The sequence below is a fragment of the Balaenoptera acutorostrata genome, chromosome 3 (assembly GCF_949987535.1).
Source record: "Balaenoptera acutorostrata chromosome 3, mBalAcu1.1, whole genome shotgun sequence".
NCBI classification, from domain to species: domain Eukaryota; kingdom Metazoa; phylum Chordata; class Mammalia; order Artiodactyla; family Balaenopteridae; genus Balaenoptera; species Balaenoptera acutorostrata.
Window position 1 is genome coordinate 64,145,863 of NC_080066.1, and position 26,392 is coordinate 64,172,254.

At 40.1% G+C, this 26,392-nt stretch overlaps 2 protein-coding genes across 3 annotated transcripts in view; one reads left to right on the plus strand and one right to left on the minus strand.

Moving 5' to 3' along the window:
• The window catches only part of NPTN (neuroplastin), a 65,580-nt gene extending 54,356 nt beyond the window's left edge, over positions 1–11,224 (plus strand). Inside the window, exons 5-8 of the mRNA XM_007197751.3 lie at positions 1,428–1,701; positions 8,731–8,752; positions 9,596–9,670; positions 10,211–11,224. Coding sequence (XP_007197813.1) covers positions 1,428–1,701; positions 8,731–8,752; positions 9,596–9,656 — 357 coding nt within the window. The 3' untranslated portion in view covers positions 9,657–9,670; positions 10,211–11,224. The remainder of the gene's footprint in view (positions 1–1,427; positions 1,702–8,730; positions 8,753–9,595; positions 9,671–10,210) is intronic.
• Positions 11,225–11,312: 88 nt separating this feature from the next.
• REC114 (REC114 meiotic recombination protein) overlaps positions 11,313–26,392 on the minus strand; it is a 106,692-nt gene continuing 91,612 nt past the window's right edge. For both annotated transcript variants that reach the window (XM_028162744.2, XM_007197750.3), the window contains 2 exons: positions 13,975–14,061; positions 11,313–11,477 (listed from right to left, as the gene is read on the minus strand). In XM_028162744.2, coding sequence (XP_028018545.1) covers positions 11,313–11,477; positions 13,975–14,061 — 252 coding nt within the window. The remainder of the gene's footprint in view (positions 11,478–13,974; positions 14,062–26,392) is intronic.

Below are 26,392 nucleotides of genomic sequence, written 5' to 3' on the forward strand. Positions count from 1 at the left end.
AGAATCAGAAGGGACCCTAGAGATCATTTAATCCAGCTTCTTTGGGAAGGTTATACATATTAACCAAAGTAAATTAGTGGCAAAACCACTGAAGTTTCTTGCATATGATGGTATTTTTAAAATACCCTTTGAAGGCTTGTGGACCAAAGGTCACACTCACTAATCACCTCAGGTCATAAGTGAAAAACATGGAATTAGTGAGTGAGTAGAGCAGGAGTTAGAGAAGTTGGCAGCTTTTCAAGTCCTAGGGTTGAAGCTTCACAGAATAACTAATTTTGAAGGCTGTGAGTTTCCCGTTCCAGCCATACCCACACTCAAACGTAGACATGATTTATGCTATAGCTAGACATCATTCTGGGGATTATCTTTGCCTTTCCTCTCTACTGTTTCTGATTATCCTTTGGTTGCTGCATATGAACTGACACATGAGTCAGATTTTTCCCCTGCTAGTATCCCATGAGATCAGTGCTGCAAACCTGTCCCAGCTCCACCCAAACCCCTGGTCATACTCTCACCTCTGCCTTCCCACACGTGCCTGGAGCACTCCTGTCTTGCTTGATCAGCTCTCCTCCCCCACAGCCTAGTTCAAATGTTAGCTCTTCTCCAACTTTCCCTGACTCTTTCCAGCAGTGTCCACTCCCTCAGTGCAATGTGGCTCTATACATACCCTCTGTTGGGGCTTCTTACACGTTCCTTTAACCATCCCTTTGGAGGTCTGGTTCCCTCTTGAGGCCAATCTCCATGTTCATTTTTGTGTCATCCTTTTCCATTTCTATCTCACCTTCCCCTTAGGTAGGATATAAAACATGTAACATGCTAATGTAAATATCTTTTGATTGATTGAATAAACTTTCCTTTAACCCTGTAATTCTGAAAGGAAGTGGAGGTTACGAATTTCCCCCACTCTGACTAGGAGCAAGTTCTTAGCATTGTCTCTAGAGGAAGTTTAGGGAGACTTTGCAGAATTCACCAAGCGTGAAGTAGATATGCTGACTCTGAAGTCATCAGATAGGCCTGATGTTACCAGATACATGCCTGACCACGGAGCTCACACCCCTTCTCCATCCTCTGCCTGGTTACGGTTTCTTACCTGGTGTTTGGAGCAGCATCTTCTAAATTGAGTTGGTCTTTTCTGGGTCTATAGGGTAGGACCTCCCTTCACTTCATACAAGTTGGAGAAGTCCAGAGGACCAACAGCAGGGGAGTCTTTTACCCTGGCTCTGCTAGAAGATTGTTGACTGGTTGTTGTTGAGATTGAAGGGCAGTCAGTGATCAAGTACTCAAAGTCCCTTGGACAAAGATGGTACTAGACACTGCTCCCTGATCCCGTCCAGTGTCTTGCTAAGGATGTTAGTGTTGCCTTGTATTGGGCACTAATTCACCTACTCTGATCTTTGTGTGTTATCACTTTATCTGCTCCTGAGCAGGAGATTGTCAATACCTCTGGCCGCTTCATCATCATCAACAGGGAAAATTACACTGAGCTGAGCATCACAAACCTGCAGATCACAGAAGATCCTGGCGAGTATGAATGTAATGCTACCAACTCCATTGGCTCTGCCTCCGTTGTCACCATCCTCAGGGTACGGAGCCACCTGGCCCCACTCTGGCCCTTCTTGGGAATTCTGGCGGAAATCATCATCCTTGTGGTGATCATTGTTGTGTATGAAAAGAGGAAGAGGCCAGATGAAGTTCCTGACGGTAAGAACATCCCTACAAAATAGCTGTAATGTTGGGGCTGGTTTCCAAGCCTTGGGGTGGTTTCCAAGCACGCAAAGAGGACTATAAGAATGTTGGGATTCAGTCCCAAAAGGAGAGAAGGAAAATTTCTTATACTGGTTCCTCACCCCATACCCCTAAGATTAGCCACCTTGAGCTATAATTATTAGCTCTGTTCCTCCATGTGGGTGTTCTCCAACCCCGGTCCCATCTGCCCTTCAGGCCCCTTGTGGGGAATGGGCAGTTGTCAGTCTCTTTGTTCAGCTCTGTCCTCCTTCAATACAGATCATCAGGCAGATTGAGCTTGAGGAGAATCCAAGTCAAGCCTAGAAGCCACCCCAAGATCGCAGGCCACCTGGCCTTTCAGGCAGATTTAAGGTATCTAATTGGTTGTCACATGGTTGCCTGGTATAGCCCCTGTAGGTAACTGCCCCAGTCCAGTCAGACTGTTATTGGGAAAAGCCATTGGAACAAGCCACTTTTTGGTTCCCTTGGTTGGTCCCTTCAGAAGGTTTTCAAGGTTTGTGGTGAAGCAGGCCCCTGCCATTTGGCTTTTTTGTCTGTCTCACAGACAAGAATGGTGGAGAGCATCTGATGCATTACCACCCCCAGTTTAAGACAGATAGCTAAGCAGTAACACCTGGAGTCCCTGCCTGAGGTGGCACCCTCAAGCTGGCCCAGGGTCCGAGAAGGGAGTGGATAATAGCAGCGGAACCACAGCCAGTGTTAGGCATTGGAAAGAATAAGAATCTTAGATGGTTAGACATGCTTAGAGTCAGAAAAGGTCCTGGAAGGTATGTTTTTTGTTATGGATGTTCCATTTCTAACCCTGTCATTATAATGGGGGGGGAGACTACTGATGGAGACTTGGCACCAGTAGTACTTCAGATTCCTCACTAGCTCCCCAGCCCCATCCTCTTGCCCTATAACAGCATCAGTGAAAACAAATTAATTGGCCAGCCAACCATTACCACCACTTGCCTGTCACTGATTGGACTGGAAGGGTGTGCACCTAAACTCAGTGCCTTGGGTGATGGGGAGGATGCCAACTCCAGTCTGACTGTTCTGGGCCTGTGCTTGTGCACTGTGGTGCTGTACCCTGCCCCAGAGAGCTGTCTGTGTCCCTGTGGCTGGCCGGGACCCAGTGCCAGCCATGTGTGTCAGCGGAGAATGCTAAGGGAGGTCTGGTGCTCCCTCAGGAAGAGCGCAGCCCTGAAGGCATGCCAGTGGCTCCAGAGTCTCTGGAAGGACATGTTTGAGAGCAGCAGCCACCTCCCCTTCTTCTCCTTTCTTCTCAGCAGCTCCTAAGTCTCTCTGCCTGCACTAGGTAGAGCGAGTATTGTAGTGAGGCTGGTGGAAAGGTTATTTGGTGACACTAACGATGTATGTGGGGAGACCTGGTGGACTTCCATCCAAATGTACATTCACCAGTGAACTAGATGGAGGAATGGGATGGACGTCAGCTGGAAGCAGATGGGCCTTTGTAAATACGTGGGCTCGTGCCCTGCAACATAAAGAGTGTCCTGGGATTTTTACTTTCTTTCTCCTGGGTCCACAGAACTGCTATTCTATGAAGCAAAAGTGCTTTCTTAGGATTTTCATATATGCATAATGCTTTTTTCTCTAAATTTCTCTTTCTTGTTGCAAATTAGGACTTCCAAGGCAGAGTACCTATGTCTAGATCTGAGATTAAAGGGGGAGAGTTGCCTGTCAGTGTGTTTTCAGCATTGGCTTATTAGGAGCAGTTATGCCTCACTCCTGAAAAGGGCTGAATGCTTTTGCTTTGCTAAATATCGCCTTTCTCAGCTTTCCCTTTGGAAAGATTGAGATGTAAAAAGTCAGTAGGAAAAGGTAAAAATGGGCTTCAAAACCTGACTTTTTACTTTAAGACAAGGCTGGCTGCCCCTCTCTTGGCAGAGTGACACATTGGCTTAGCCTGTCCCTGTCAGAGGTTGCTGTTGTCTTTGCAGGAAGCCGCTTCACTTACCCAGGTTGCTATCCCAGCATATGTGGAAGAGACCGTCAGGTTAGATTTGAGGAATGGTTAGTATTGGTTCTGACAAGTGCAGGCACCTGCCCAGGGAAAGGAGCTATCTTTTTTTTTAAGAGCTCCATGGCTGTTGAACACAAATGGGGACGAGTTTGTTATATGAGACACCTGTGGCCAGCAAATCTGAACAGCTTCCTGGAGGGAAAATATCTCTTTTTAAGATAAGTTATTATAGGCAGTGAATGAATCCTATGTGAAAGAGATGACTGCAGGGTAAGTGCAAAGTAAAACCTTCTTGCTCTAGTGTCTTAGAAGAATACTGTAATGCAAGCAGCTTTTACTTTGTTGTTGTTATTGAATTGGGGTGAAAAATCTGGGATGCTGGAATCATTGCAATGTTTGCCTTCTCTCTCTTCCCCTCCTGACAGCCAGCACGGTCCAGGCTCCATTCTCTATCACATGCCCTTGCTTGAGCATTTCCATCCCATAGTTTTCTTCTTTGTCTTTCTGCCTCTTTTTCTCAGACTCCTCCCTACTCCTGCCCTCCCCTTTTTTCTTCTCTCCTGGAAGTAATTTTTTTGAAAATTTGATTGTTCCTCTGTGAGTTTTCCTTATGCTGTGTCTTTTTCTTCTTTAGCCAGTTTCCCCTCAACTCCTATGCAATTCACAAGAGCAAACTCACTTCATATGCTTTCCTCCCATATGCCCTTCTTCAAATTTACATACAGATATATGCATACACTCCTTTTTGGAATGAATGAGGAGGTACCTTATACCTGATACAGATTTGGAGTTTTAGAGTTGATGAATTTTTACCTGTCAGACAACCGTTCGTAGTTCTGTGTTGACTTATTTACACCATTGTGAAAATTGATTTTTGAAAAAAATAAGCCTGACACGCTTTTTCTCTGCCAAATGAATACACTGTTATCAAGATACAGCAGTGATTTATTTCTGAGTCACTGGACCTTTTTTATATGAAAAAAGTTCATATAAAACTCATAGTATTCATATTTGGGCAGTCTGTGAGTTTTTGGTAACTCGGCGCTGTACTAGAAAAGCATGAAGGGAACAATACAAAAGTATAAAAACATACAAATTTAAACTTATATAGTTTAGCCTGAGTATGTTTCACTAGAAGAGCAAATATTGCTTTAGATTTCTCACATAGAAAATACTTAGAGTTAAGGTTTAGCTGCTTCCAGGGGGGAAAAAAAAAAAAGGCCCATGACTTTTTGTCTACTGGAGTATACTCAGGACATTTTGTAAGTGAAACTTACATCTAAATCCCTTTTGGTCACTGTTACGGTGTCTTTCAGGATCGGTGCCCCAGTGGGTTGTCTTGTAGGTAGATTATCTGCATATCACCTTTAACCTTCAATGTTTTTAGTAACAGATGAATTGTGGAGCCAAGTAAGGGCTTTGTTTTTTCAGTTTACTCACCTCCTGACTACATTCTCTGAAAATGTTAAATGATAATTCTCTAAAAAGACTAGATACAACTAGCATCCCGCTAGCCTTCCATCCACCTTACAGCTGGACATATGTTTGGAGCTCACCTTGTGTGTTGGTTCCCTGCTGACTGAACCCAGAGAGTGATTAGTGTGCTTTTAAGTCTTTTCCCAATACCCTGGTGAGATCGGGAGTGAACCTGCTTAGTTGCTTGGGCCTTCAGTTCTACTGCACATTTTACTGACCTTGAATGAAAACAGTAGGAGCTGATTTAAGAGAAGTGCTGGCATCAAAAAGAGTTTTCCATTATCACGTTAGGGAGATAATTTTATAAGCAAGTATGGCACTCTTCCTTTAAGTTACTGGTATAAAAGATATTTGAGGTTTTGTGGGAACCATTTTTAGTGGCTGTGATGTATCCAAACTCTTTTTAACACTTTAGAATTAAGAGCTAGTCTAATGTTCCAGAATCAGTTAAATGGTCAAAACATTGGTAGCATATGAAGCTTTACAAGAGGCCAGGAATGTTGGAAAAGGAATGGGACTTTTAAAAATGATATGCGAAACACACGTGTTGTCTCTTAACCAGGGGTCATCTGGGTCAGTAACAAGCTACCTTATGAAGAAAATACAATAGGACTGAATAAGGAAGGAAATTGAAAATAATTGTTACTCTCTTTTGGGTTTAATGCTACTCTGCTGAGATCAGGCAAAATTTAAGTGGGTTTAGAAACCATAAAACCTCATCCTCAGTGAGATGAAGGTAGTGAAAAAGGAGCTTTGACCAGACAGTCAACTTACTTTGACATTAAAGCCATCTTTGTGGAGGTGGTATTGTATCAGGTAATCTGTTATTTACTAGGCATTGCAGAGCATCCTTCCAGATTCTGAGGCGATGTAGGGGAATGAGGGCTCTAAGTGCATTCACTTGGGAAGACAACATTCAGCTGAATGAATCAGTGTGTGCAACAGGTCCACCAGGAACTTCACTTATAAGATGGATTCCAGAAGCATCTTGTTTCCACTCTCCCCCAGCCCTCTTCCTCTCATCTAGTCAGTGGCTGTGAGTAATACCCAGCTGGAGAGAACAGTCATTGTTTAAGCGGCTGTCTTTTGCCCTGAGGGTTTGGGGGTATGTTGATATTTGCCGGTTACTATGACTTCTTTTTTTTCCCCCCTCAATTGCATCAAACCCTTAAAACATGGTGGTAAGTGAGCGATATGCATGCTTTTGGAGTTTGTTTAATCTCCGCTTCAGTCTATACGATGCACAGTTCATAATGTTAACACTTTTCTTCAAGTTTACTTCATTCACTTTCACAACTAATTTGGATTTCAGTTTGCTGTTTAATCCTCATTTACTTTGATTTTTGTACCTTTTATCTGTAGTTCTGTTCTTTCCCTCTCTCCTGATTTCCTTGTTAGAGGTCAAGTTGTTTTGTTGTTTGACCTGTAAAGGGAGAGTGGTGCTGCAGTGCAGATAGTGATTCAGTCCAGGAAAGTGGGAGACTTGAGGCTCTTTTCTTTGTTCCTTATAAATGTGGAAGTGGATTTGGGGAGAGAGATGAAGGGGCTCGTGAGACGTAGGCACAAGTGTGAACAGCAACTGCTCCCACTTGCAGGCATGGCAGTTACACCAGAGCCACTGTTGCTAAAACCCCTCATGCAGCCCTTTGCACGTTATCGGCTTGTTGGGCCGGAAAATGACGTTATTAGTCAGACACCAGGGCATACATGTATCCCCATTACTGAAGAAAGAAAAGCTCATGGTGTGAAGTGCTTGGGTTAGTGCTGAAGTGTCACACTTTGAAAAGATTAGCTTGGCTATCGCGATTCCCTCTCCCCTTTTTTTTCTCTTAAAATTGGGAGTAGATTGGTGATATTCTTGAATCAGCTATCTTGCTTTAGAATTTTGTGTTTTCAGGTGCACAGCCAGAGCACTAAAAATATTCTAAGTTTGCTCCTGTGTCCTTTCCTGTAAGTCCCAGAAGTGCTTAGTTTCTAGCATGTAGCTGAGGTGGCTTGGCCAGGATGCTGAGAGCGTTAGGGTGTTGTGGTGAGGGAGGATCTAGGCTGGGCTCGTGTGTCTCAGTACCTGATATGTCTTTGTATATCTCCACTGTATACACAGCACACAGATGTCTTGGGTGTCTAAGTCTTAGTTTGTTCTCTGTACTGTTCGATAGTGTACTATTGTTAGTAGTAGAATCCTGTGGACACTGGTGTGTTGCTAGCCTATTGTTCTGGCTAAGTCACTGGTTTGTGGTTAGTTTTGTTTCTGTTTTGTTTTGTTTCTTTTTTTTGAAATCTTTTTTTGCTCCAGTCACTGTGTGTGCTGGCGGTGGCTTTGCCTCTCCGTTGCCTCAAAGGAACAGGTGGAGCAATGTCTCCCTCTGACAGACATTACTCCTGACGTGTGCTCCTGCAGATGCCTACACTGAGACTGTAATCTCCATAACTGCTTCATGTGCACCAAGCCCCCTTGTGGAATCCTGCTGAGAGTTTTTCTAGAAGCCTTCAGTTCTGAATCATTTAGTCTACCTGACGTTTGTAAAATAAAAAGAAACTAAGAGCACTTACTTGTTTCCCCCACCTTTGTGGGCCTTAAAAAAAAAAATCTGTGTGTGTGTATACACACACACACACACACACACATATACACACACACATATATCCCTGATGAAAGGGGACCAAGTTTCCCTTAGCTGAAACAGGAAAGAAAAACTTACAAATCAGAATCAGAAAATACCAATTTAAGAAGGCACCTGACTAAACTCAGATAATGTAAGCTTTTCGATTAAAAAGAAAAAAAAAAAGGTAACTCATGGCTCATCTGGGATTGGGTTCTGGTTTTGGCCAGGGTACAAGAGTGAGCCAGTTTTTCTATCTGAAGTCTTTTCTAGAGGGATGTCAGCACCATTCAGCTTTCCCTGGTCTGTCACAGAACATCCTCTGGTCTACCTACACTTGTTGCTGGTATAGCCTACCCTGGCTGACCCAGTATTAGGTTGAACCATTGTGGCTTCCTCTGTCTCATTCTCCAGACTAAAGACTCTCCTAAAGATTACAAAACAGTAAGAACAGTGTCCTTTGGGGAAGTGAGGATGTGTGGTTAAACATATGGAACATACACATCCATCTACATTGCAGGATTGAGCCCAAACTATACATGCATTCACCACAAGAAAACAAACAGCAGGATTTTACAACTGAAATGTTGGTTTGTCTTCTCATCTATTTAAGAGTGAACCACTGGAACTTGGGGACAAGATGAGTATAATGATATTGCAGCCTATCTGTCCGCTACAGTTGCAGTTTTTCATGATGAGCATTCAAAGTGTTAACTAAAACCATTGAAACAACATACCTGCCATTAAAAACCTGAATCTAGAAATAATAACTCCATGAGTGTTTTGCACCTCCAGATGGAATGGCCTTGAATACATGCTATGAATAGCCATGTTTGCCACTTGCCGTTAGCTGTTCTGTTAATCCTTATGCAGTCTCACAATTTTCTCCCTTCTTCTTCTGTCTCTCAATGGATTATTAAAAACTGAACACCTGTGTAGACGATGAACCAGCTGGGCCAATGTAAGTACTTTATTCGACATTGATTCAGTAGTTTCTGGTTGGGTTATTTTGTATTTGCTGTTTAATCAAAGGGCTAGCTAAGACTGTAGGGAAAGACAGTGAGTGGAAACACTGTTGCAGTGTAGACTTCTTAGCCAGACATGGAGTTGACTGATTGCCATTTGATTCCCAGTACAGGCCATACAGTTTTTTTAGTAGCAATACAAAGTGGAATAACATGCAAAAAAAATGTTTAAAATTTTGCACACCCCATATGTTTAAATTGATAATGTGGGGGAAATCACCAGTATATCTGAGACTTCAGGTTTTGTTAAAGTTAATTTCAAGCTCGACTGTAGCATGGATAAACTGCCTGGCTCCATTAAATTGCGTGTATCCAAGAGACAAAACTGCAAATTTTGAATCAATCCAAGATTAGCAGAATCTCCTAGAGTTGGGGACTAAGGAGTCAGAGGCAGGCAAACAGTGCCCAAATTATTAAGTGCCAGAGGGCACAGCACTGCCTGTATATAATTGAGTATCTTTTATCATTTGAGAAGAGACAGTGGTGTTGAGTAGAGAAAAAACTACTATTTCACCTTTATAGTAATTATAGTTTACAAATCAAAGGGAAAATTACCGGTATATTGTCTGCCTTGGGAGTCAAAAGGATCTGTTAATTTAAGGTATGTAGGCACTTTACACAAGGAATATTAATTGTGTATTAATATTGTGCAATAAAACTTCTTACTATACCAGGGATGGCAGTAAGTGGAAGACTCCCTGTATTTCTGTGTGTTATACTTTCAAAAGTTGCTACTGACCTTGAGTTTAACTCTTGTAAATGCAATTTTTCCTCCAAAGGAAAACCAACTCTACCAACAATCACAAAGATAAAACCTTGCGCCAGAGAAACACAAATTAAGTACTACTTATAATGTAAGTATGGCCTTCTTTAGAAATTTTAAAAAATTACATTCAAATGAATGTGCCTCTGTTGACCTTATTAAAAATTCTTCAATAGTTGGTGTTATGTTGCAAGATCTTTTAGTTGATTTCAAGAGCAGCCAATACTGGTGGAACAAGTTGTCTGTCCAGTGTAGCAGCTGGAAAGGAAGATTTTCAGCTGAGCTCTTTCACTTATTTACATAAATGCTTTTCAGAATATGTATGATGTTTCAAAACATCACTTTACCAGTTTACTTACATCTTTAAAAAGAGGTAAAAATGAAATCGTCACCTTCTTAGGTGGATTATTCTCAGAGGCCAATTGGTCCCACTTTGCTTCTGAGGGCAAGGCGAGAATGGTGGCCAGGCACAGCTGGGCTGGAGTACCTTCCGGTTAGGCACATGGAGATCAGAATTCCACACTGCATCCCTGAGCATGCTGTTTGAACCAAAAGCTTTGTTTTATAGGCACTTGGTGTAGTCTTAATAGTGCATATTCTCTTTTAATTTCTAAATACTCTTTCTTCACAGATCTTTAGGTTCCTGAAACTGGTGGCAACATGACCTGCTAAATTTTCTGCTTGTACCTCTTTGGTTCTTTCCCTTTCAAGTGAGCAGCACCATGATGACTGTCTAAAGCATGCCTTATTTAGCCTCTCCTGTAAGGGTGACCTAGCCAGGTACATTTTAAACAATGCTTCAGTGTAGAAGGTGTAAACTACTTTGGGCTTGATGTGCTGTGAATGTTGTTTTTTTTTTTTCCCTTTGGTAGAATATTTAAATAGAAGTAAAAAGGTCCTCTGAGGATCAGATCATGCATGCACCGTTTTTTACTTAATGCAGCTGTTAAATTGGCAAAGCTCTAAAACGCACTGCTGCCATCTAGTGATACATTTTTGTAAAGTACAGCAAAACCTACAGATATATACAGTATATAAATATATATATATTTATATTTTTGGGGGTGGGAGAAATCCAAAATAAAATAAATGCTTGTTTCATTTTTAAGCTGCTGATACTCATTCCTTACTATATGTTGTCAGATGAGGAAACTGTTCAGTTCTGGTACATAAAGATGAGTAATATAAACTGAAATCTATAATTTTAAGGGCTTAACCTATGACTTTGATAAGCGGCTGGAACAGTCCACTGAATGGATATAATGAACTGCAGTATATATGTATGATTGCTTTTTAAGTGATTATTTTTTCTTTTGTTAAATCATGTAAATTCTTAAATCCTTTTGCACTGATGTGTTGAACCTAATTGTACATTCAATTAAGGCAAACTTTTATAATTTACCTTTTGTTTTCAATGACCTTGAAATGTTACAGCATGGTATTCTATGCAACTAGTTATACTTTGAGGTTGACACTGTATTTTTTCATTGAGTGTAGATTTTCACACCCGGCAGGGTTCTCACACGGTGCGTAATGGTAGATGCATGTACTTGTGTTTTGTGTAATTGTTGAAGTGCAATGATGTATAAAAAAGTGGATTCACCTGTTTTTAAAAATAAAACTGATAAAAGGTGTTGGAATAATACTCTTTATTCTAGTATCTTCTCTAATCTTAGGAGGAAGCATTTTTTCCATTGCGCTCAAGTTCCTCAGTTCTGTATGTACGTAGAATGTTAGTTGTTCAGCCCTGTCAGCTTTTTCAGTTCCTTTTCCACCTCTTCCACAAATGCTGGGAAATTCTGATCCATGAGGCACAAGCGTAGAAAGGGGCCTAACTCTTCTGTGTTCCATGCAGATTGTTCATAGACCACGGGCAGCTCCTCTGATGCCAGGAGAGACTGTGGGGATTCCAGAAGAGTAGTTTATTAGAGATTACAGGAGAAAGCAACAGCCTGAATAATAGAACACAGAAAAACTTTGCCTTAAGGAAAGATTTGGGAAACAGACACCAAAAATTAGTGTTAGCTTTGCAGAGTTCCTTTACATAATGTTTCTAAATATACAAAGTGAGATAAACTTGTATCCTTAGGTATTTCAAGTATATTAATGAAACGATTTGCAAAGTTAAGATCCTGCTTCAATGAAGAGTAGAGTATGGTGCTGATAAAGTTTGTGGATTGATAAGCCTATTGATGAATGGACGCCACTAACTTAGTTCATCCTTCCCACCTTATAGGTGGAAGAATGGGTGTGAGCAGTTCATCATATGGAAACTGGGTTCTGAATGTCATACAGAGAGGTCACAAACTGACCATCCCAAGGACACAGTTATCTCGCTTTTTCTGGTCCTGTCCGTGAGGCTTGACAAGTAGAGGCATGTATCCATCACCACAATCAAGACAGAACATTTCCACCACCACCAGAAAGTCCCTCATGCTACCTGCTCTTGTCAGACCTTCAACCCTTGGCAACCATGATCTGTTTTCCATACCTTATAGTTTTGCCTTTTCCAGAACGTCATATGATGTGTGTTTTTCACATGCTTATTTGCCATTTGTATGCCTTCTTTGGTAACTTCTATTTTAACACCATTTGACTAAGCTGCCAATATTTAAATATTAGGAGAGTTCAAATAAAAGTCTGACTGAGCTTGGCAATTTGGAAGATAAGGCGACACTGGATCCACAGTCCCACGTGACGAAGATGGCTCCAGCTCTGTGTGTGGTTCAATTACGTCTGGGCCTTTGACTCAGCCTTCTTATTCGCTCCTCATGTTAATTCTACTTAGGTAGGTGGTTTTCTACCCTTTCCATGGATGGCATGGTTTGGTATATATGTATACAACTGACATTTCTCTAGGAACTATCTATAATAGAAATTGACTTTTCTAAATTCAAACCAGACTGTATCTAAAGGTAGAAAGAAGAAAATGAAAGTAAAATGGAGCCCTGTTCTCCAGTGACCACTGTTAACATGTTAGTGTATCTCCTTCCAAACTTACGTTGTGTGTTTTTACTACAAAAATCATGCTATTTTGTAGCCTTTTAAAAAACAATGTACTATGAATATCTTTCCATGTCAATAGATATAGACATCACTTTTAGTGACTACATTTTTATCCCACCTATGGTCATAGCACTCTTTAACCACTCAGTATCCTATTAGTGAATAATTACGTTTCCAATTTTACTATAAAAAACACTGAAAAACATCCTTGTATGTATATTTGTGTAGATGAAATGGTATTATAGGTATAAGATATAAAGTTAAATTTTATCTATATTGCTGAGTTGCTTTCAAAGAGTTTTACCAAACTTACATTCAAAGAACAACTTGTCTAGAAGGTTAGAGCAAACAAGTAACATATCTGAGCTCCCAGCCTGGTGCTTTTTCTTCTTTATACATGGTTCTTCTATATGATGTAAATAAACTGGGCTGACGTACACCTTTTATAGCAACTGATACTTCCTGAATAAGGACATCACACACTGCCTTGCTCATGTTTTTTTCTGTGGCTCAGCCACTCTGAATCAGTTAACCTGTAACCCCAGTGCAGATATGAGGCTACAAACTGGGCACTATAACGTCTGCCCTGTGATTGTCCATTTATTTTGAGTGAGTGGTGAGCCAGATGGAGAAAACACCTGTATTTTCTTTCTCATACCACTGTTAGCACAGAGTAATAGATAAATTAAAAAGGAAATTCATCCTTGAATATTGATGAATTCCATGCAGAATTCTGTGGAAAGCACAGGCTGACAGCCTGCTGTCGAGCACAGCAGGTAATGCAGTGAGGAGGAGACCATCCTCAGGAGCTCCCAGCAGACCAGGCCTCAGGAACCCTGAGCCTGAATGAATAGTTCTGCAGGAGTCTTTCTTTGGTAACAGCAAACTGCAAGGGGAGAGGGCATGTCCGAAAGCAGTTCTGTGGTAACAGAGTTGAATCCTCCCGGGTCTCCACACATCCTTAGCTGAGATCCTCACACTGAATATCTGCCCCTACAGAAACTATCCTTGATATGACTCCAAATTCATATTGATACTTGTATTAGAAGAGTTTCCAAATTTCGTTTCCAAAATTAAATTGAAATTCTTACCTGTATTCCTCTTTCTGGGATAGGTGGTGAATAAATTCTTTATCTCACACATTTAAAGGCTAACACTATAGACCACTCTTCATCTTTTATTTCCTCAGGAGAATAGTTCTTCAGTATATGTCATCGTGTCTAATCTTACAACAAGGGTAGGTGGAGATGGCCTGTCTCTGTCTTTACCATCTTCTATAGCAACACTTTAAGTTACTGTTCTAGAACAATGGATTGAACAGAGGGATACAAATTCTTCAGGATCACTGTTTTTCCTGACATGAAAACTGAACATGGAAATAGGCCCTACCTGAGCTAACCAGGCCACTGAGGTCCTTCCTCTTGGAGTGCTTGTGCCAGCCAGTACCCACTGTTGCTGCTCCGGGTTCTGGTGTGACTGCAGTGAAACTACATACAATTAGGCGACTGGCTGAACAGGCCATTAAAGAAGTGGAAACACATGCATTCATGTTCAAAGAAAGAAAACATCAGTAAAAGTGGTAAGATCATTGTTGATGTAGTCTGTCCTGGTTTAAGCTTGGCTCTTACTTGATTTACCACAGTAGAGGTACAGACAGAGTTTAAATCTGAGGCGCCTGCCCTGTGCCTGGTGTTCCTTATGTCTCATAGGCTGGTAGTGCTTTTTCTTGTCTGACACCGTGGTGTACTTTTGTCTTCAGTGGACATTGCCCAGCTTCTGATAATCATGATTTGTCACCTTCTACAAATTATTACTCAAGTAATACATGTTCACTGCAAAAAAGGAAAATGGGAAAACACCCTATAGCTGCAAGATAATCTTACATTTTTAATAAAAGTTTTAAAAATCTCATTTTAGACATTCTGAGGGAATGAGTTCTTCTGTTAGTAAAATTCCTAGATATCTTCATTCAACAATGTTTGTGCCTACTGTGTACTAGACACCGGGGTGATAAAGGGAAGGGAGCCACAAAGACCAAGGTAGAGGTCCGGCCCTCAAGAACCTACAGCCCAGTAAGAACTTAGCAAGTAAAACAACAATTAGAATGCAACCCAGGAAGTGCTGGAATGGAGGTAAATATAAGACTTAAGGCTTATAGTGGAGGGGAGTACAGGAGGGGTGTGTGCGCTAAGCATGAACGGTAGGAATGCTTTAGAGTCCGAGCTGCTTCAAAGGAACCTGTTACAGGAGGGGTTGTTCTCTAGCAGAACACAGGGGATGTTTTCTAGGCAAACAGTGAATACGGTATAGAAGGAGGCCTGGAGGCATAAGAGGCTCTGAGGGCTGCTTCTACCTAAAAGCACAAACTTTTCCAAGAGCCCCACCACTCCTTCCTAGCCACATGTCTGCAGGCCTGGTTATGTTTTGGATACATGTGGCACTTGTAGTGCTAATCTCCAGACAGTTGTGAGCTAGTGGTATCACACAGGGAGAATCCAAGACCCTCCCTGGAAGGTGTCTCTGTCAGCAGCATGTTCTGACTGCCAGAAGTAAACGTTCTACATGGAAGCTGACTGTTGCTAGTTAGTGTGTATTAGCAGAAATGCGTATCTGGAAGCATCAAAAATGGGGTGGCAGGACAGAGAGGAAGGAAAGAACAAAGAAAACTAGTCAAGAATACTAAAATATGAGCAAAAAGGTAAGGGACTTTAATTAGAGTCTAGAATCCTTAGGCAAGCCTCATTTTTCTATTTAGTTTCCTTATCTGGAAAAGTCAGACTCTGCTGTTTCTTCCAGCTCTGATATTTGATGTTTTCCTAGGAGACACATCAGTTCAGCTCACACTGTGTTCTTCAAACAACTGGGAAAGACATCAACCAAAATTCATATGCCATACACACTGAACTATATAGCCAAGTGCGATGGAAGCAGCTGAGGCTACTGGGGTGGCTCTAAGGATTGGACAGGCCTCTACCCAAGTGCAGAGAAATGGAAGGTTCTGTGCACACAGGAACGAGCCCCTGGCCACTTTCTGCTGGACTTCTTGTGCTAACAGAGGAAAGAGTTCACCTAGGAACTGCCCCCCTCTCCGAGTAGGCTGGGTTGCCTTAGAAGCCCTCAGGTTGAGAAATACCTGGTTAGGCCACAATTAGCAAAATTACAAGGCTGAGGAAAAGTAAAAACAAAAGAGCCAGGAAGTGACTCAAGAACTTGAAATAGAAAGGCATGGAATTATCTCTCTTTGCAAAGAAGAGAAAAACTCTTTTAGACAAAAGAAAATATATAGGCCAGAGCTTGCACCTCTTGAATTGGATTCTGAAAAAGGCAGCATGATAGCAAATTTGCACAGCAGCAGCTGAGGGCAAGCCTTAGGGGTTTTTGTCATTAGGAAGACTAGAATGTTCTAGGTAGTGCTTCACAATGTCTGCATGCTGGTGAATTAACCCAGTAGCTTTATCTCGTCTCCTGCTCTGCAGCATCAGACATGCCATCTTATCATGGCCCTATTGACTCGTGAGTTCTTAACCCTCAGTAATAACTGACCAGGATGTTCATTTGTTCATTTGCAAGGGAAGGCAAATCTGAAAGGGTAACAGCACTGGCAGTAATAGTAATAATGGATCATGTTATTTAGATATTTGCCAGGTGTTGTCCTAGCTGCTTATAGACAGAATTTCAGTCTCACCATTTTACAGATGAGGTTGAGTGACTTGCATGAGATCACGTAGCTACTAACAGGGCTAGGATTCAAACCTAGATCCATTTTGATTCCAAAGCCTGTGGTCTTTGCACAACACTGTGCCATCTCATCTACTCAGAACACCAAACTGCAGATCAGAGGAAGACTTGAATACAGAATCAAGAAAAGACAGGAAAGTTTCGTCATAAGCAAGAAAGTACCTTATATAAGCCATTCCATCCCATTTGTAGAGAGGGGATTCTTAAAGAATACAGCAGCAGATGATGAGGCAAAAATGTTTTAAACTAGATCCAGGGTTTGTAAAAAAACAAAAACCAGCTTTAGTGTTAAGACATGTTCACAACAAAAGTCATGCAGAAACAAATGAAGGGGAAGAATTCTAAAACATCAAAGTTTGATTTGGCAAATTAAAGTCAAGAAGAAATCATACAGTATTTGTTTAAAGAAAAACACTTTATGATAATGTAAATCTATGTTTGCCCCAGATAAACTATAAAAAGAAGGTGATAAAACAGCAAAGGTGAATTGTCTTGGCCCAGTGAGTTTAAGGGGAACTTCCAGGGTGAAGTGATGGAAAGCCAGGTTTGGAAAATCATTACTCAAAATAGAAAATAAGAAAACCCAGCATGAAACTGGAATTTCATCCCAAGAGCAGAGGTAGCTTATGCTAGCAGCATGTGGGACTATGCCAAAGAAATGCTAGAATATGTACCTCGAGGAGAAATTCTGTAATAAAGATTCTCAAACTTTTATCACAAGACTCCTTTACACTTACAGCTTTTGTTTTGAGTTACGTGTATTTATCTGTTAGAAATTAAAACAAAAATTTTAAATATTCATTTAAAACTTATAAAACCATTATAATCGTTATATATAACCATTATAATATTAAAAACATTTTAATGAAAACTATATTTCCTAACACAAAAATACAATGACTTTTGCAAATCTCTTTAATATCTAGCTGGACTCTCCTATCCACTTCTGCACTCAATCTGCCGACACATGTTGTTCTGGTTGAAGTATATGAAGAAAATCTGGCTTCACACAGATATATAGATGGAAAGTTTTTTTTAAAAAATGGGTTTTTCAGGTAATTGTGGATATTCCTTGATATGACACCAAAACTCAACAAGTGGTAGTTTCTTAAAGGTTAGTTTCAAGATAGAATCTGAAATCACAGCAAGGAACTTTTTATACTCTGTTATATTAAAATCCTTTGGTCTAAGCAATCTCTGTACTGTTTTCCATAGCAGTTGTACCAATTTACATTCCCACCAAGAGTGCACCAAGGGTTCTCTTTTCACCACATCTTGTCTTTTTGATAATAGCCATTCTGACAGGTGTGAGGATATCTCATTGTGGTTTTTTTTTAATCGTTTTATTTTTATTGAAACATGAATAAGTACAAAATAATATAAAATACATGAAGACATAATGATACAATGATCACTTGAGTATCCACTATTGATTCTAAGATAATAAAAAACAGCATTAACTTTGAAGTCATTCTCATTAATGTTTTTTTAAACTTTTTATTTTATATTGGAGTATAGTTGATTGACAGTGTGATAGTTTCAGGTGTACAGCAGAGTGATTCAGGTATACATATACATGTATCTATTTTTCAAATTCTTTTCCCTTTTAGGTTGTTACATAATACTGAGCAGAGTTCCCTGTGCTATACAGTAGTTCCTTGTTGGTTATCCATTTTAAATATAGCAGTGTGTACATGTCAATCCCAAATTCCCCAACTATCCCTTCCCCCCGGTAACCCTAAGTTCATTCTCTAAGTTCATGAGTCTGTTTCTGTTTTGTAAATAAGTTCACTTGTATCATTTTATTTTTAGATTCCCCATATAAGCGGTATCATTTATTTGTCTTTCTCTGACTTCACTCAGTATGACAATTTCTAGGTCCATCCATGTTGCTGCAAAATGGCATTATTTCATTCTTTTTAATGGCTGAGTAATAGTTAATTGTATATATGTACCACATCTTCTTTATTCATTCCTCTGTAGATGGACATTTAGGTTGCTTCCATGTCTTGGCTATTGTAAACAGTGCTACAGTGAACACTGGGGTGCATGTATCCTTTAGGACTATGTTTTGCTCCAGATATATGCCCAGGAGTGGGATTGCAGGATCATATGGTAGCTGTATTTTTAGTTTTTCAAGGAACCTCCATACTGTTCTGCATAGTGGCTGTACCAATTTACATTCCCACCAACAATGTAGGAGGGTTCCCTTCTCTCTACACCCTCTCCAGCATTTATTGTTTGTGGATTTTTTGATGATAGCCATTTTGACTGGTGTGAGGTGATACCATTGTTTGTTTGTTTTTTTTAACATCTTTATTGGAGTATAATTGCTTTACAAAGGTGTGTTAGTTTCTGCTTTATAACAAATTCTATCAGCTATACATATACATATATCCCCATATCTTCTCCGTCTTGTGTCTCCCTCCCACCCCTCTAGGTGGTCACAAAGCACCGAGCTGATCTCCCTGTGCTATGCGGCTGCTTCCCACTAGCTGTCTTTTACATTTGGTAGTGTATATATGTCCACGCCACTCTCTCACTTCATCCCAGCTTACCCTTCCCCCTCCCCGTGTCCTCAAGTCCATTCTCAACTTCTGCGTCTTTGTTCCTGTCCTGCCCCTAGGTTCTTCAGAACCTTTTTTTTTTTAGACTCCATATATATGTGTTACCATACAGTATTTATTTTTCTTTCTGACTTACTTCACTCTGTATGACAGACTCTAGGTCCTCACCTACAAATAACTCACTACAAATAACTCAATTTCATTTCTTTTTATGGCCGAGTAATATTCCATTGTATATATGTGTCACATCTTTATCCATTCATCTGTCGATGGACACTTAGGTTGCTTCCATGTCCTGGCTATTGTAAACAGAGCTGCAATGAACATTGTGGTACGTGACTCTTTTTGAATTATGGTTTTCTCAGGGTACATGCCCAGTAGTGGGATTCCTGGGTCATATGGTAATTCTATTTTTAGTTTTTTAAGGAACCTCTATACGGTTTCCATAGTGGCTGCATCTATTTACATTCCCACCAACAGTGCAAGAGGGTTCCCTTTTCTCCACACCCTCTCCAGCATTTATTGTTTATAGATTTTTAAAATCTTTTTTCTTTTTTTATTCAAAGTCACAAAAATTATAATCATCCTCATCAGTTCACTTAGTCCCATGTAATTAATTTTTTTTTCATCTTGATCTTTTGTTAGCACTTTTATGAATTCATCAGTTTTCCATTAGAGTTCTGAAAATGCTTATTCATTCAATTCAGCAGTATAGTCAGTTACCAGAAACCTGTACTTGTCAGAGTCTTTTCCATGAATTCCTTGAAGATGAAACCCTTTTATAGGAACATTTTTGCAAAAGCATCAGAGTACACCCAGAACTGTCTGTAAATGACAAAAGACTTAAAAATGACCATGGTTAAAGATTTGATGAAAGTTCATAATAATGCAATTGACAAGGAAATTTAGTTATTTCTGAGATATACATTTTTTAAATAAGTTTATTTATTTATTTATTTAGGCAGTGTTGGGTGTTCGTTTCTGTGCGAGGGCTTCCTCTAATTGCGGCAAGTGGGGGCCACTCTTCATCGCGGTGCATGGGCCTCTCACTATCGCGGCCTCTCTTGTTGCGGAACACAGGCTCCAGACGCGCAGGCTCAGTAGTTGTGGCTCACGGGCCTAGTTGCTCCGTGGCATGTGGGATCTTCCCAGACCAGGGCTCGAACCCGTGTCCCCTGCATTGGCAGGCAGATTCTCAACCACTGCGCCACCAGGGAAGCCCTGAGATATACATTTTAAATAGCTAGAATTATGACATAACATTATACCAGAACATATAAGAGTTTTAGAAATTTCATGTAATGTCTGAAACATTTATATTAACATATTTCCATACAAATAACCCAAAGAAAGTTTAGTATTAGTTGGGTTTTTTTTGTTTGTTTGATTTTTTATACTGCAGGTTTTTATTAGTCATCAATTTTATACACGTCACTGTATACATGTCAATCCCAATCGCCCAATTCAGCACACCACCATCCCCACCCCACCGTGGTTTTCCCCTCTTGGTGTCCATACGTTTGTTCTCTACATCTGTGTCTCAACTTCTGCCCTGCAAACCAGTTCATCTGTACCATTTTTCTAAGTTCCACATACATGTGTTAATATACGATATTTGTTTTTCTCTTTCTGACTTACTTCACTCTGTATGACAGTCTTTAGATCCATCCACGTCTCAACAAATGACTAGGTTTCGTTCCTTTTTATGGCTGAGTAATATTCCATTGTATATATATACCACAACTTTTTTACCCATTCGTCTGTCGATGGGCATTTAGGTTGCTTCCATGACCTGGCTATTGTAAATAGTGCTGCAAAGAACACTGGGGTGCATGTGTCTTTTTGAATTATGGTTTTCTCTGGGTATATGCCCAGGAGTGGGATTGCTGGGTCATATGGTAATTCTATTTTTAGTTTTTTAAGGAACCTCCATACTGTTCTCCATAGTGGCTGTATCAATTTACATTTCCCACCAACAGTGCAAGAGGGTTCCCTTTTCTCCACACCCTCTCCAGCATTTGTTGTTTGTAGATTTTCTGATGATGCCCATTCTAACTGGTGTGAGGTGATACCTCATTGTAGTTTTGATTTGCATTTCTCTAATAATTAGTGATGTTGAGCAGCTTTTCATGTGCTTCTTGGCCATCTGTATGTCGTCTTTGGAGAAATGTCTATTTAGGTCTTCTGCCCATTTTTGGATTGGGTTGTTTGGTTCTTTAGTATTGAGCTGCATGAGCTGTTTATATATTTTGGAGATTAATCCTTTGTCCGTTGATTCGTTTGCAAATATTTTCTCCCATTCTGAGGGTTGTCTTTTTGTCTTGTTTATGGTTTCCTTTGCTGTGCAAAAGCTTTGAAGTTTCATTAGGTCCCATTTGTTTATTTTTGTTTTTATTTCCATTGCTCTAGGAGGTGGATCAAAAAAGATCTTGCTGTGATTTATGTCAAAGAGTGTTCTTCCTATGTTTTCCTCTAAGAGTTTTATAGTGTCCAGTCTTACATTTAGGTCTCTAATCCATTTTGAGTTTATTTTTGTGTATGGTGTTAGGGAGTGTTCTAATTTCATTCTTTTACATGTAGCTGTCCAGTTTTCCCAGCACCACTTATTGAAGAGAGTTTCTTTTCTCCATTGTATATCTTTGCCTCCTTTGTCATAGATTAGTTGACCATAGGTGCGTGGGTTTATCTCTGGGCTTTCTATCTTGTTCCAGTGATCTATGTTTCTGTTTTTGTGCCAGTACCATATTGTCTTGATTACTGTAGCTTTTTAGTATAGTCTGAAGTCAGGGAGTCTGATTCCTCCAGCTCCGTTTTTTTCCTTCAAGACTGCTTTGGCTATTCGCGGTCTTTTGTGTCTCCATACAAATTTTAAGATGATTTGTTCTAGTTCCGTAAAAAATGCCATTGGTAATTTGATAGGGATTGCATTGAATCTGTAGATTGCTTTGGGTAGTATAGTCATTTTCACAATATTGACTCTTCCAAATCAAGAACATGGTATATCTCTCCATCTATTGGTATCATCTTTAATTTCTTTCATCAGTGTCTTATAGTTTTCTGCATACAGGTCTTTTGTCTCCCTAGGTAGGTTTATTCCTAGGTATTTTATTCTTTTTGTTGCAATGGTAAATGGGAGTGTTTCCATAATTTCTCTTTCAGATTTTTCATCATTAGTGTATAGGAATGCAATAGATTTCTGTGCATTAATTTTGTATCCTGCAACTTTACCAAATTCATTGATTAGCTCTAGTAGTTTTCTGGTGGCATTTTTAGGATTCTCTGTATAGTATCATGTCATCTGCAAACTGACAGTTTTACTTCTTCTTTTCCAATTTGTATTCCTTTTATTTCTTTTTCTTCTCTGATTGCTGTGGCTAGGACTTCCAAAACTATGTTTAATAATAGCGGTGAGAGTGGACATCCTTGTCTTGTTCCTGATCTTAGAGGAAATGCTTTCAGTTTTTCACCATTGAGAATGATGTTTGCTGGGGGTTTGTTGTATGTGGCCTTTATTATGTTGAGGTAGGTTCCCTCTATGCCCACTTTCTGGAGAGTTTTTATCATAAATGGGTGTTGAATTTTGTCAAAAGCTTTTTCTGCATCTATTGAGATGATCATATGGTTTTTATTCTTCAATTTGTTAATATTGTGTATCACATTGATTGGTGTATATTGAAGAATCCTTGCATCCCTGGGATAAATCCCATTGATCATGGTGTATGATCCTTTTAATGTGTTGTTGGAGTCTGTTTGCTAGTATTTTGTTGAGGATTTTTGCATCTATATTCATCAGTGATATTGGTCTGTACTTTTCTTTTTTTGTAGTATCTTTGTCTGGTTTTGGTATCAGGGTGATGGTGGCCTCATAGAATGAGTTTGGGAGTGTTCCTTCCTCTGCAATATTTTGGAAGAGTTTGAGAAGGATGGGTGTTAGCTCTTTTCTAAATGTTTGATAGAATTCACCTGTGAAGCCACCTGGTCCTGGACTTTTCTTTGTTGGAAGACTTTTAATCACAGTTTCAATTTCATTAGTTGTGATTGGTCTGTGCATATTTTCTGTTTCTTCCTGGTTCAGTCTTGGAAGGTTATACCTTTCTAAGAATTTGTCCATTTCTTCCATGTTGTCCATTTTATTGGCATAGAGTTGCTTGTAGTAGTCTCTTAGGATGCTTTGTATTTCTGCAGTGTCTGTTGTAACTTCTCCTTTTTCATTTCTAATTTTATTGATTTGAGTCCTCTCCCTCTTTTTCTTGATGAGTCTGGCTAATGGTTTATCAATTTCGTTTATCTTCTCAAAGAACCAGCTTTTAGTTTTTTTGATCTTTGCTATTGTTTTCTTTGTTTCTATTTCATTTATTTCTGCTCTGATCTTTATGACTTCTTTCCTTTTGCTAACTTTGGGTTTTCTTTGTTCTTCTTTCTCTAGTTCCTTTAGGTGTAACGTTAGATTGTTTACTTGAGATTTTTCTTGTTTCTTGAGGTAGGCTAGTATAGCTATAAACTTCCCTCTTAGAACTGCTTTTGCTGCATCCTATAGGTTTTGGATCATCATGTTTTCACTGTCATTTGTCTCTAGGTATTTTTTGATTTCCTCTTTGATTTCTTCAGTGATCTCTTGGTTATTTAGTAACATATTGTTTAGCCTCCATGTGTTTGTGTTTTTTACGTTTTTTTCCCTGTAATTCATTTCTAATCTCATAGCATTGTGGTCAGAAAAGATGATTGATATGATTTCAATTTTCAAATTTACTGAGGCTTGATTTGTGACCCAAGATGTGATCCATCCTGGAGAATGTTCCACGTGCACTTGAGAAGAAAGTGTAATCTGCTGTTTTTGGATGGAATGTCCTACAAGTATCAATTAAATCTATGTGTTCTATTGTGTCATTTAAAGCTTCTGTTTCCTTATTTATTTTCATTTTGGATGACCTGTCCATTGGTGTAAGTGAGGTGGTAAAGTCCCCCACTATTATTGTGTAACTGTCGGTTTCCTCTTCTATAGCTGTTAGCAGTTGCCTTATGTATTGAGGTGCTCCTATGTTGGGTGCATATGTATTTATAATTGTTATATCTTCTTGGATTGATCCCTTGATCATTATGTAGTGTCCTTCCTTGTCTCTTGTAACATTCTTTATTTTAAAGTCTATTTTATCTGATATGAGTATAGCTACTCCAGCTTTCTTTTGATTTCCATTTGCATGGAATATCTTTTTCCATCCCCTCACTTTCAGTCTGTATGTGTCCCTAGGTCTGAATTAGGTCTCTTGTAGACAGCATATATATGGGTCTTGTTCTTGTATCCATTCAGCCAGTCTATGTCTTTTGGTTGGGGCATTTAATCCATTCACGTTTAAGGTAATTATCGATATGTATGTTCCTATGACCATTTTCTTAATTGTTTTGGGGATTTTTTTGTAGGTCCTTTTCTTCTCTTGTGTTTCCCACTTAGAGAAGTTCCTTTATCGTTTGTTGTAAAGCTGATTTAGTGGTGCTGAATTCTCTTAGCTTTTGCTTGTCTGTAAAGCTTTTGATTTCTCCATCGAACCTGAATGAGATCTTTGCCAGGTAGAGTAATCTTGGTTGTAGGTTCTTCCCTTTCATCACTTTAAGTATATCATGCCACTCCCTTCTGGCTTGTAGAGTTTCTGCTGAGAAATAAGCTGTTAACCTTATGGGAGTTCCCTTGTATGTTATTTGTTGTTTTTCCCTTGCTGCTTTCAATAATTTTTATTTGTTCTTAATTTTTGCCAATTTGATTACTGTGTGTCTCGGCGTGTTTCTCCTTGGGTTTATCCTGTATGGGACTCGCTGCGCTTACTGGACTTGGGTGGCTATTTCCTTTCCCATGTTAGGGAAGTTTTCAACTATAATCTCTTCAAATATTATCTCCAGTTCTTTCTCTCTATTCTCCTTCTGGGACCCCTATAATGTGAATGTTGTTTCATTTAATGTTGTCCCAGAGGTCTCTTAGGCTGTCTTCATTTCTTTTCATTCTTTTTTCTTTATTCTGTTCCACAGCAGTGAATTCCACCATTCTGTCTTCCAGGTCACTTATCCGTTCTTCTGCCTCAGTTATTCTGCTATTGATTCCTTCTAGTGTAGTTTTCATTTCAGTTATTGTATTGTTCATCTCTGTTTGTTTGTTCATCTCTGTTTGTTTGTTCTTTAATTCTTCTAGGTCTTTGTTAAACATAGTTTAACAGTTATTGTATTGTTCATCTCTGTTTGTTTGTTCATCTCTGTTTGTTTGTTCTTTATTTCTTCTAGGTCTTTGTTAAACATTTCTTGCATCTTCTCAATCTTTGCCTCCATTGTTTTTCCAAGGTCCTGGATCATCTTCACTATCATTATCCTGAATTCTTTTTGTGGAAGGTAGCCTATCTCCACTTCATTTAGCTGTTTTTCTGGGGTTTTATCTTGTTCCTTCATCTGGTACATAGCCCTCTGCCTTTTCATCTTGTCTCTCTTTCTGTGACTGTGGTTTTTGTTCCACAGGCTGCAGGATTGTAGTTCTTCTTGCTTCTGCTGTCTGCCCTCTGGTGGATGAGGCTATCTAAGAGGCTTGATGGGAGGGACTGGTGGTGGGTAGAACTAAGTGTTGCTCTGGTGGGCAGAGCTCAGTAAAACTTTAATCCACTTGACTGCTGATGGGTGGGGCTGGGTTCCCTCCCTGTTGGTTGTTTGGCCTGAGGCAACCCAACATTGGAGCCTACCTGGGCTCTTTGCTGGGGCTAATGGCAGACTCTGGGAGGGCTCACAGCAAGGAGTACTTCCCAGAACTTCTACTGCCAGTGTCCTTGTCCCTGTGGTGAGCCACAGCTACCCCCGCCTCTGCAGGAGACCCTCCAACACTAGCAGGTAGGTCTGGTTCAGTCTCCCCTGGGGTCAATGCTCCTTCCCCTGGGTCCCAATGCGCACACTACTTTGTGTGTGCCCTCCAAGGGTGGAGTCTCTGTTTCCCCCAGTCCTGTCAAAGTCCTGCAATCAATTCCCACTAGACTTCAAAGTCTGATTCTCTAGGAATTCCTCCTCCTGTTGCCAGACCCCCAGGTTGGGAAGCCTGACGTGGAGCTCAGAACCTTCACTCCAGTGGGTGGACTTCTGTGGTATAAGTGTTCTCCAGTCTGTGAGTCACCCACCCACCAGTTATGGGATTTGATTTTACTGTGATTGCGCCCCTCTTACCATCTCATTGTGGCTTCTCCTTTGTCTTTGGATGTGGGGTATCTTTTTTGGTGAGTTCCAGTGTCTTCCTGTGTCAATGATTGTCCATCAGCTAGTTGTGATTCTGGTGTTCTCGCCAGAGGGAGTGAGAGACGTCCTTCTACTCCGCCATCTTGGTTCCTCTCCCCCCAAGAGGTTTTGATATAGCAGTCTGCATATGTACAAGGTTGTTTTAAGTTGCTGGTCTCTTTCCTGCCTAGAGGAGTTCCTTTGGCATTTGTTGCAAAGTTGGTCTGTTGGTGCTAAATTTTCTTAGCTTTTGCTTGTCTGTAAAGCTT